This window comes from Gekko japonicus, unplaced genomic scaffold, assembly GCF_001447785.1.
Source record: "Gekko japonicus isolate JY-2015 unplaced genomic scaffold, Gekko_japonicus_V1.1 scaffold456, whole genome shotgun sequence".
NCBI lineage: Eukaryota > Metazoa > Chordata > Lepidosauria > Squamata > Gekkonidae > Gekko > Gekko japonicus.
In genome coordinates, this window is record NW_015170902.1 from 1,079,541 (window position 1) to 1,091,745 (window position 12,205).

The 12,205-nt window shown below is 48.0% G+C and overlaps 1 protein-coding gene across 2 annotated transcripts in view; it reads right to left on the reverse strand.

Annotated features, from left to right (window-relative positions):
• SYTL1 (synaptotagmin like 1) overlaps positions 1 to 12,205 on the reverse strand; it is a 51,282-nt gene that overhangs the window by 24,406 nt on the left and 14,671 nt on the right. For both annotated transcript variants that reach the window (XM_015418609.1, XM_015418610.1), the window contains exon 2: positions 1,101 to 1,464. In XM_015418609.1, the coding sequence (XP_015274095.1) occupies positions 1,101 to 1,252 (152 nt within the window). In that variant the 5' untranslated portion in view covers positions 1,253 to 1,464. The remainder of the gene's footprint in view (positions 1 to 1,100; positions 1,465 to 12,205) is intronic.

Below are 12,205 nucleotides of genomic sequence, written 5' to 3' on the forward strand. Positions count from 1 at the left end.
AATAACTGTATCTTTGTATTATGAAAGCTTACTGCAACTCCTTCACCGTTTCACAATCAACAAAAGTTTCTATTTATAAACATTTCACCAAACTTCTAAGGGTGAAAACATGCCAATAGATACATTAATGTAAACAGTCCTGTTTTGTGGTCCATCTTTCTTCTGTTTTCCTCTTCCATGTTGTAGTTTTACATAGCACCTCTTGCGGTTTCCACAGCGGGATGGCTCGGATCCCGTTTCAGTGCTTCACCAAGGCAGATCCCACATAGAATGATTTCTCCAAGTTTTAACATTCCACTGTTATTCATTATATAGACTCCCAGCTTGCTGCTAAATTCTGTCTTTTTTATTAAACCATCAAGTAATATCTGATTTGTCAAATTTGATCACTTCACTTCTATCCCACCTTTCTCCCCCTTGGGAACCTCCTCCATTTTATCCTTACAACAACCCTGTGCAGTAGGTTAGGCAGAGAGTAAGTAACTGGACCAAGGTCACCCAGCAAGCTTCCACGGCACAGTGGGAATCTGACCTTGGATCTCCCTGTGGTGTATTCAATTGTATGCATGTGAATCACCTAATTGAAGCACCATGCTAAGCTTCATCCTGGGCAAGGATCCTAATCTTACAATCCCTATTGGTAGCCCAGGAAGAGCCGACCAATCGCATACCATCAAGTTCCCTGAGCGGGAACTATCGTGATAGGACCTTATCCCTACAATCTTATTGGTTGATATTGTATAATAGGGCGTGGCTACATTAGCCGGGAGAGTTTAAAAGCAGAACAGCTTCAATGTAAAAGCTGTTCTGGCTATTCGAGTTGATCTGTTGGAGTTGAGTTACGAGTTGCTGAATAAAGCTGAACCTTTTGCTGAATCACTCTCTGACTCTTTGTTAAGTAGCCGACTTAACACTCCCAGATACTAGCAGGTGCTCTCCCACCTGAACTGTGGGCCCCGCTTTTAGGTAACACACAGTACTATCCTAAACAGAGTTACATTGTTCTCTGCCCATCAGTGGACTTTGAAGGGTCCAGCTCTGCTTAGGGATTGCACTGGTGGTCAGTTATCTTAGCCAGTTTGTCAGGGCAGCTGACTCACCTGATTCGTCCCTCCTCCAGCATTCGGAGCTGTGAGTCCCTCTGCAGCACTTCTGCAATGGCGTTCTGTTCCTCCTCAGTCAGGAAGCTGAGATCCAGCAAGGAGTCCCTATCAGTGTCAGGGTCCATATGAATAACTTGATGCGACTCCATCAAGTCAACACCATTTATGTCCAAACATAAAGGATTTCTCAAAGGACTCTCAGGTACAGCCCATTAATATACAATAGCTGTGAATGCCACCAGGGGGTCCAGTCAGAACACCAGGACCATAATTTCATTCCCTGCCGTAGACACTAAGAAATCTCTCGCGAGGTAAGTGTGCAGCTTTAGGTGATGCTCCAAGTCTTCTCCATCCTAGCCACCTACACAAAGACAAGACAACAAAACACTGAATATGCAGAGAGGAAATAATTTTACACCAGATCCAAGACTATGGATTTCCCCCCCAAAACACCTACTTTATAAGCATCATGGATTCTCCTAAGGAACCTTGGGAAACAGGCTGCTAGGATTTTTTCAGAAGCTCCTACTCTCCCCCACCAAAAAGAATAGCAAAATGTTATGCAAGTTGTTCCAACATCTGTTGGAAATGTAAAACAAGTGTTGGAACATTTTACCATATGTGGTGGAGATGCAATAATATACAGAAATACTGGAAATCTATACAGAAAGTAACACAGGAAATGGTAAAAGTGAAACTGGATTTAATGCCGGAAATATTTTTACTTAACATGATTCCAGAACACATTAACTACAATGAAAGATACTTAATATTATATATAATAACTACAGCTAGGATACAATGGGCGAAATACTGGAAGCAAGATAATAACCCCAAACAAGACGAAGTAATAGATGGGAGTAGCCGAAATTGATAAATTGAGTTTAATGTTACAGGGGAAACGTGAAGAAATTTTTGTAAAACGATGGTTGGGAATGTATAAATGGTTAGAAAACAGATAAATGACTCTAAGATGTATGTATATAAATGAAACAATGGTTATGTACATATGAAAACCAATGAACAAAATTAAAAAAAGAAACTGCTACTCTCCCCATCCACACCTCCCCCACAGATTTACAACTCTCAGGGTTCTCTGGGGAAGAGGGAAGAATTATTAAACTAGGTCCAGCTCTGTTCCTTGAACATCTCCCTCCATTATGTGATATGCTGTGGATTGATTCAGAAATTAGAAGAGCTGGGTCTCAAGTATGCCTGTAGCTGTAAGCAACATCTTCTGACATAGAAACTAATCCCAGACTTGGACCACGTGGCCTTCCCACAAAGCCCTGTATGAAGAAAGCTGTCCATGGACTTTGAAACTGGAAGCACAGCCGGGGAGAAGAGTGGGACTGATCTTAGCAAGAACAAGAAACAGTATCTTAGCCGAACTAGAAACAAATAAAGGAATTCTGTACCCCTACCTCCCCGCCACTGCCACCCAAACTGTGCACTTTTCTTAATAGTTCTTGAGGTAACCCAGGAATACTGACCCCTAGTTACAGAAACAGAAACGTTACAGAGTCAGAAAGGAAAGGATGTTTGCGGAGCCTACTGCAGGCCAAGGAATTCTTTTTTATATTTAGCGGACCACCACCACTACCCCTTCTGACGGGCTGCAACTCTTCAGTATCTCAGGCAGAAAAATATCTTTCCCAGAACTGGCTCCTTTAACCAAGAGATGCTTGGGACTGAACACAACATCTTTGGCACACAAAGCACAGGCTCTACCATTTAGCCACAGCATCCCCCTTTTTTTCAGAGATAATTAGAACACCACCACTGCTAAGCAGGTGACCAACTTAATACTTAACAGGGTCGACATACTTGGAAGGCAAACTGTGTGCAGAGGACGCATTTAGAGAGCCAGCCTGGTGTTAGTGGTTAGTGTTGGACTAGGATCTGGGAGATCCAGGTTCAAATCCCACAGTTCTGATATCAGAGAGTCAACACGGGATGTTTCCTTCAAGAGTTGATAAGTGAAAATTGGTAAGAACTGTAATTGCTACATGCTCAGATAAAGCAATCCTGCGAAATGGATATTTTTTACATTGCACAAAATTCGTTGTGTGCGCGCGATAGAAGAAGAGAGTTTCCCACATAATTATTATAGTAAACAATTTTGCATATATATCTTTATTTTCCCCATATATACCCCAGAGAGCACTACGGTCTGGGGCCCAACACCGGTTGACTATCCCGGGCCCCAAGGAGGCAAGGCTCACCAGCACTAGGACCAGAGCTTTTTCTGTGGCGGCTCCCTACTGGTGGAATGAGCTCCCGGAGGAGATCAGGGCCCTGCGGGACCTTTTACAGTTCCGCAGGGCCTGCAAGACGGAGCTCTTCCACCAGGCTTTCTAATAGGAGCCGCCACCACTGTTACCACCAGTGATCCTAGTGAAGGCTGGGATCTTAGATCTGGTCCTGGACATCGCCAGGCTTTCTGGCGCGAGGGATGATGAGTGGTGTAATAATGTAGTATGAGATCTGGAAGCACGTCATCTAATGTGTTGTACTGTATGCACTTTAGTAGAAACTGTTAATTTATGTTTTAAAGTATTTGCTTATGATATTTTATAGAGTTTTAAGTCTTATGTATGTCATTTAGGTACATTGTACCGCAGTGTTAGCCGCCCTGAGCCCGCTCGCGGGGTATAATATATACCCCAGAGAGTATAAATAAAATAAATAAATAAATAAACAAACAAATAAATAAATAATTGACTTTTTGTTGTTTTTGTCATGGATGTTTTTGTTTCGATTTCCAGTCACCACATTCTGATAGGCCTTGAAAGAGATACAGATATTCACAAGTGTTACACCAAGTCGAGATGCTTTTGTTTATATCACGCCAATAAAAGGATCGACTGACTTTAGCCGATGTCTCTCCCATGCCCAAATGTCCAACAAAAGGAATGTGATGGGCTGCCTTAAGGGTCTCTTCTCTAAATTAATGTGGAACCACAAGCTGGCAAACTGGCTTACTTCCTTTCGAGTGGTCCTTAGCACATATTCACGATATAATAGTCCATCATTCCACATGAAACAGGTGGTTCCGATCCCCTTCAAGTTCGAGGATAGTCAGCTAATAAACTGATATTATCACCTAATAAATGGCATTCCTATCGGCTGTCACAACCTTAGAGGCCTCCAAGGGAGAAAAGCTCACAACCGCCTCTGCTCGCAGTGTTTCCAAGTTAGACAAAGCTTCTTTAGCAACAGGGGGAGGGGATTAGGCCTTCTAGAGCTTCCACTGGAGAAGTCTTACTCACCACCTCCATTCTTGGAGAGTTTGTTCTATCAGCAGAATTTTCTCCTCCAGCTGGCCACCTTCTTTTATGCTGTACCTGGCTGGGAGTGATGCCTTTCTGGTGAGTCAGAACTCCAGTGCTTGCCGATATAACAGATCTCCTCCAATTAAAAATCTCTCATTCCCATTGTTGTTGTTGTTGTTTAGTTGCACAGTCGAGTCCGACTCTTCGCGACCCCATGGACCAGATCACGCCAGGCCTTCCTGTCTTCCGCCGTCCTCTGAAGTTGGCTCAATTTCATGTTCGTTGCATCTATGACACTGTCTAACCATCTCATCCTTTGCCGTCCCCGTCTTCTTTGACCTTCAATCTTTCCCAGCATCAGGGTCTTCTCCAGGGAGTGCTCCCTTCTCATTGGGTGGCCAAAGTATTTGAGCTTCAGTTTCAGTATCTGGCCTTCCAGGGAACAGTCAGGGTTGATTTCTTTTAGGATTGACTGATTCGATCTCCTTGCAGTCCAAGGGACTCTCAAGAGTCTTCTCCAGCACCATAGTTCAAAAGAATCTATTCTTCGGCGCTCGGCCTTCCTTATAGTCCAATTCTCGCAGCCATACATGACTACTGGGAATACCATTGCTTTGACCATGCGGACTTTTGTTGGCAGGGAGATGTCTCTACGTTTTATCATGCTGTTTAGATTCGCCATCGCTTTCCTCCCAAGGAGCAGGCATCTTTTAATTTCATGGCTGCTGTCACAGTCTGCGGTGATCTGGGATCCCAGGAACGTGAAGTCTGTCACTACTTCCACAACTTCTCCTTCTATTTGCCAAGGAGTGATGGGGCCAGATGCCATGATCTTAGGTTTTTTGATGTTGATCTTCAAGCCCACTTTTGCACTCTCCTCTTTTACCCTGTGCTGAGCACAGGTTTTTCACTTAGCCAATTACCACATTCTGACATCAGGCCTTGAAAGAGATACAGATATTACCTATGAGAAAGGCTAATTAAAAACACCTGCAAGCTGAAGCAGACCCAGTATTATTTGTGTTAACCCTTGGTAAAACTAGGGTGCTTTGCTTCACATACATGAAAAGGTTGATTTGACCTTGGTTTACTAAACTACCAGAAGGCAACCTGAAAATCAAATACCTCAACTATCCTCATGAATCAGAAGCTCCAGTTTGTCACATCAGCAAAGGAATCACTTTGATAACCCCAAGTCACAGCACAGATCAAAGATAAAACAGAAATAGATAACTGAAAGGAAAGACAAAAATCCTCTCATTTAAGTACTGAATTTTGCAGCACAAGAACTTGCAAGGCGTTCCAAAGTTCTGATGTAAGGAATTCATTTACATTGGAAACCTGACATGTGTAGTGAAAAGTACTGGGTCCGATTCATGATGTAGTGAAATCAGCTCATAGGTTTATTAGATAGTGCAGGAACAAGACACAGAAGCCAGCTCGCAGGCCGGCTTATATCCTGAAGCAAAACCACACCCAAACACACCCCAACACCCGTGATAGGTTTATTTACATTGATTGAGTTAACTCTAGGATCCTAGTCTCCCGATTGGAAGGGGACTAGGATCCGACCGTCTATTGTTTTGGTGTAGTGAAGCTCAGGCTTTTCGCATGAGCAGACTGGCTGAAACCGGATCGCGCACATGGTCAGGTCAGTACACAACACGTAGAGAACAGATTTTCAGAACCATAAAGCTCCCAGAGACCCACAATAGGAAATCCACTGCTGTTGGAAGACACCTGTGCCCCAGTACCAGCTCACAGAGAAGATGCACAAACCCTAAACAAAGCACATGATCAGCTAACTAAGCCAAGGAAAAGGCCAAGCAATTTCTTCACTGGGAATGAAAATGGAAATAGCATCTGCTCCAAGCCCTAGTCCAAAGGAGGACTAGGGTACATTTTGATGCAAGTATGAGCAGAAGCACCATCAGCAACACTGGACCTTGGTTTTGGCTTGCAAAGGCGTGGTATATGCATGCATGGGTCACTGAGAGTGGCGCCTTTAAGCACAACACAACCTCCTTGCTTAAACCTACATCTTGGCTCCAGCAATCTGCAGCAGCCTGGCTCAGGCAGCAAACTCTGCAGCTCTGTAATGAAACCAGTTTAACCAGCTCCTGCAAGGAGCCTGAATTGTTTTCTTTAAAGGTTCATGTCTATCTATACATTTTTATCCTGCCTTCTTCCTTCAAGGAGCTCAGGGTGGCATACATGGCTCTTCCCATTTTGTCCTCAAAACAACCTAGTAAGGTAGTGCTAGCTTGAAAGAGAGAAAGTGACTGACTGGTCCAGGGTCACCTGCAAGCAAGTTTTATGATTTGAAAACACTTTCCCCCTCTCAACTTATGGTGGCCCCGTAGGGTTTTCAAGGTAAGAGATATTCAGAGATGGGTTGCCATTGCCTGCCTCCGTGTCATGGCCCTGGTATTCCTTCGTCGTCTCCCATCCAAATACTGACCAGGGCCTACCTTGCTTAGCTTCTGGATAGCCTGGGCTATCCAAGTAAGGGCCCTGACACTCTAACAGCTGTTTGTGTATTTATTTGTTTGTTCCATTTAAAGGTAAAGGTTCCCTTGCTCGAAAGCCAGTCAAGTCCGACTCTAGGGTTGCAGCGCTCATCTCCGTTTCAAAGCCGAAGAGCCAGCGCTGTCCGAAGACGTTTCCGTGGTCATGTGGCCGGCATGACTAAACACCAAGGTGCACGGAACGCTGTTACCTTCCCACCGAAGTGGTACCTATTTATCTACTTGAAGTTTCTTGCTTTCGAACTGTTAGGTTGGCAGGAGCTGGAACTAGAGACGGGAGCTCAGTCTGTCATGCAGCACACTCAGGTCTTGAACTGCTGAACTACCGACCTTCCACAGCCTGCAGTTCAGTGGCTTAACCACTTGAGCCACCGCAGCTCCTTGTTCCATTTACACCCTGCTTTTCTCACCCAGTGGGGACCCAAAGCAGCTTACATCCTTCTCATCTCCTCCGTTTTATCCTCACAACAACCCTGTGACGTAAGTTAGGCTGGGCATGTGTGACTGGCCCAGGGTCACCCCACAAGCTTAATTAGTTTATTTATTTATATCCCAGCTTTCTCATTGAGATACAAAACAGGTTACATAATAAAGGCAGCGTACTCCTACAGCATACAACATCCAATGAGCAATGCAATAGTATAGAATTAAAAGGCAATGCGAATAACAAACAGCCTAAGACAAGGTATACTATAAACAATGTTGTAAATAGATCTACAAGGGTCGAAGACAATGCAAGTTAATACCTAGAATCAGGGGTCTTGTTGTAGAAAAAGAGCTGCCGGAGCTCATTAGCATAACTCATTAGCATAACTTATTTGCATATGCCACGCCCCCTGACATCACCGGAAGTGACAGAAGGCCACACCCCCTGACATCACCGGAAGTGTGTCAGAAGGCCCGGCTACTTACCCTCCTGCTTCATCCTCATTCCCAAACGGAATGAGGATCGAAGCAGAGGGCGGGGTAAAGAAGGGGGCGGGGCTTCACCACGTGACCGCCCCGCCCCCTAGAGGTTCTCTTCCGGAGCTCCGTACCTGAGAGCTCCCCCCCGACTAGAGCCCTGCCTAGAATACTCCTTGCAGTAGACTACAATTTTTTTCCATTATAGGAAAGACCTCCTGGGCTATTCCAATCCATTACAGTTCTAATCTCGTCATAAGAATACCCTCCTGAAACTTCCCTTGCAGAGTGGCGACTCGAACCTGGGTCTCCCAGATCCTAGTCTGACACTCAAATGATGCCACACTGGCTCCCAGCAGTGGGCCTACAAGAAAGGGCCAGCAGAATCTATGTGACCCCAAGATACAATGCCCCAGGAAACTCTCTTGTGCAATCTCATTGAAATGAGGCAGAGTTTTAAGTGAGAAATGCATCAGAGAATTGCTGTGCAGGGGAGGTGGATTTGTGGGAGCTGATTTCTACTGGAAGTTCCCAATTTCAGCCCCAAAACGTTTTGGCCAGCTGTAGAGATGCCAGAGATGCACCCACATCAGTCTGCAACAGCAATACATCAGAAAAGGACAATTCAGAGACTATGCAGCAAAAGATAAAAAAAGAAACACACAAAACCAGGATGTGGGTTTTGCATTCCTGTTGCCTACCTTATCAACTTGTTTTTTTTTGCCGACCTGCCCCTTTCCTCAATTCACTTCCTCTGTCTGATGAAACAGTGACCAAAAAAGCTGGTATCACAATAATTCAGTTGAAGCCTTTTCACAAGCAGCGTTACCACCACCACCACCACCACCAGTGCAGTGGGAACGGCTGAACTGTGAAGGATGCTGTTATGTCTGCTCCAACTAGCGATGACCCCTGAAAAGTACTGGGTTCGCCGCATGGAGGACTCGGACAACGACATGCATTTGCACACGTTTATTGTACTTAACACTAGAACTGCAAAACAGCCCTGCAAGGCCAACTATATACACACCCACCCAGCGCACCCACAGTTCCATTGGAGGGTTTGAATTTCCCACCAAAGTTCCTATTGGTTCATGCTGGGGGAACTAGAATCCTCAGTTCCTATTGTCTGAAGGAGCTAAGCTCTTGACTGTAGCTGCGGACCCCTGGTGGCAGTCCATGTACATAACACCCCTCCCCCCATAGTTCCGACGCAACATATGTAATATAGTCCTTTAAATAAGCGGGGGGTCGGCACTCTCTGAGGGAATGCCAGGGGGCTGGTACCGGGTCACTGGCTACAAGTTCCGGTTGCCTATCTGTGACCTGGGGCTGGGGCGTTTGTTGTGGCGGGCGGAGTGGCTCTGGGTTCGTTTGTTCTGGGGTTGGTTCCCTGGAAGAGGCCTCCTCGATGCTTGGGGTTTCGGGCTGACTACTGGGCTCGGGTATGTAGACACCGGTTCCTGCTGCCAACGGTGTTGGTTCTCCCGCCTCCGGGAGCTGTCGCCGCCTCAGTTGGTCCACATGCTTCTTTAAGAGCCTGCCATCGTCCGTCAATACTTCGTAAGATACCGGCCCCGTGACTTTGATCACTCGTCCGGCCAACTAGGGATTTCCCGTTCCGTAGTTCCAGTTGAACACTGGGTCACCCGGGAAGAACCCTCTCGGAGCCTCTTGCTGTTTCACCATCCTCCTGGAGTCCGGGGCCTGGTCCCGGTGTAGCCAATCCAACAAGGTTGCGGGTCTTTGGCCCATCAATAATTCCGCAGGGCTGTGGCCGGTGATGGGGTTAGATGTCGTCCTCTGGGTCAGGAGTAAGCGGGCTAGCTGTAACTCCCAGTCCCCATCTGTTATCCTGCTGAGGGCTTCCTTCGCAGTCCGCACCATCCTCTCGGCCTGGCTGTTGGTCGCAGGGTGGAAGGGCGCAGATCGGATGTGCCGTACCAGTTCCTTTGGAGGAATTCCTGGAACTCCACTGACGTGAAGTGATAGTCGGAGACTATCATGTCCGGCAGCCCGTGTGTAGTGAAGATCCGGCAGAGGGACCGGATCATGGCCTTCACAGAAATTGTGGACACGGGACTGATCACCAGCCACTTCGAATAGGAGTCAACCGTTACTAAGAACAAAAGTCCCTGGAATGGTCCGGCAAAATCGATGTGAAGCGGGGACCATGGTTTGCGGGTTGACTCCCACGGCTGTGTTGGTGAGTTTGGCGGGTTAAGTCAAACTTCCTGGCATGTTTGGCACCTCCGGACCCAGGACTCGGCATCGATTCCCGGCCACCACACATAGCTCCGGGCCAGTGCCTTCATTCTTATGATGCCGGGATGCGCCTCGAGGAGTGCTGTGAGTACCCGCCGTCTCAGGGAGCTGGGGACCATGACTCGGTCTCCCCACAGAAGACACCCCTTCAGGACCGAGAGTTCATCTTTCCAGGTATTGAAAGCAACAAACTCAGGGCCCAGGGACAACGTTGGCCAACCCCTCACCACCCAGCCCAAGACCTGGGAGAGGAGGGGGTCGCAGGCTGACCTGGCAGCAATGTCGGCAGCTTGCAGAGGAGGCTCCGGAAGACTTTCAATGAGCAGGACCCCAGGCATGGGAGCGGGATTGGAGTCTGCGACTGGCAGTGGTAGCCGGCTCAGGGCGGCGGCATGGCCCATCGCCTTGTCCAGGTGGTGTTCCAGGCAGTACTGGTAGCCAGCCAGGAACAGGGACCATCTGAGGACCCAGGGCGACATAACTTGGGACATTTGTTTGTCGGCAGCGAAGAGGCGTAAGAGGGGCTTATGGTCTGTAGCGATCGTGAAAGGGCGTCCGTAAACGAAGATGTGAAACTTCTTGACCCCAGCAACGATTGCCAAACCCTCCCTGTCGATTTGCGCATAATTGCGCTCCGCGGCCATTAAGGTCCTGGAGTAATAGACCACGGGAACCTCGCAGCCGTCAGGGAGGATGTGGCCCAGGACTGCGCCGACGCCGTAGGGAGAAGCATCACACGCAAGGACCACTGGCAGGGATTCATCAAAGTGGGCCAGGACGTTGTTGGAAATCAAAAGCGCTTTCACCCCCCTGAACGCCGCTGCTTCCTTCGGGCCTCAAAACCACACAGCCGACTTATCTAGGAGTTGGTGTAGAGGCTCTGCAACTGCGGCCTTGTGCGGCAGAAAGGCGTGGTAAAAATTTATTAGTCCCAAGAACGCCTGTAGCTCTGCTTTACAAGTGGGTGCGGGGCCCTCCACGATGGCCTTTAGTTTGTCTTTAGCTGGATGAAGGCCGGCAGCGTCTACCCGGAACCCCAGGAAGTCCACTTCAGAAACCCCAAGGAGACATTTCTCCCATTTCACTTTGAGGCCAGTCGAGTCAAAGCGTTGCAGGACAGCGTAAAGAAGTCTTTAAGGCACTGTGAGTTATTTAGTCTGCAACATTTATTACTGCTTAAGCTGTCATGAGCCAGAGCTCAGCTTGCCAGAGACATGAAGATATTTATTTTATTTAGTGTCACAAATATGCATGGCACTTCACGGGAAGAGCTAGGGCTGCCAACCCCCCCGGTAGGGCGGAATTCCCCCCGCCCCGGAGACCCATCACCCGACGCGGGGGAATCCGGGCCCGGGGGGAACTCCGCCCCAGCGTGCGCGTCACCAGAAGTGACGTCGCACACTGGGGGCGGGGCCACGCCATTTGAGGGGAAAACTCTTTGTTTTCCCTTCAAATGGCGTGGCCCCGCCCAGCGTGTGACGTCACTTCTGGTGACGTCCTGGTGGCGCGCGCGCGCGCATCCCAGAGCGGCTCCCGGACCGGCAAGACGATCCCCCGCCGGTAGGGAGTTTTGATTTGGCAACCCTAGGAAGAGCAGATGGCAGATCTCTGCCCTGAGGAGCATCTATGTACTATTAGCCACACATGGCCCCCATCTGTGGATAGTTAAATCTGTGGATCGGGGCCACATGGTGGCTAAACATATTTTTCAGAAAACTTGGGGCACTCCTCAGGTTTGCAGAAAAATCTGAAGTGTTTAAAAAAATACACGGGGAGGTTAAATCACTCCAAAAAAATAAAGTTTTTTCCTTCTTACCCAGTGTCTGCTGGAGAGCCTGGGGGCCATGGCAGCAATGAAGCAGCCCAGGGACTGCACCACGTGGTAGCAGTAGGGTTGCCAAGTACTTACCGCAATCCAGCGGGGGACACATGCTCCCCGGCCGGAACATTTCTCCTTGTAACGCATCATGCCGTCACCAGGAAATGACACTGGGTGATGCTCTGGCAATGGGGCCAGAAACTCGATGGTACCATCGAGTTTCTGGCCCCATTGCCAGAGCGTCGCCTGGCGTCACTTCCTGGCGACGGCATGGTGTGGCACGTCTGTTGTCCTCGCAGGAATGATCCTGCG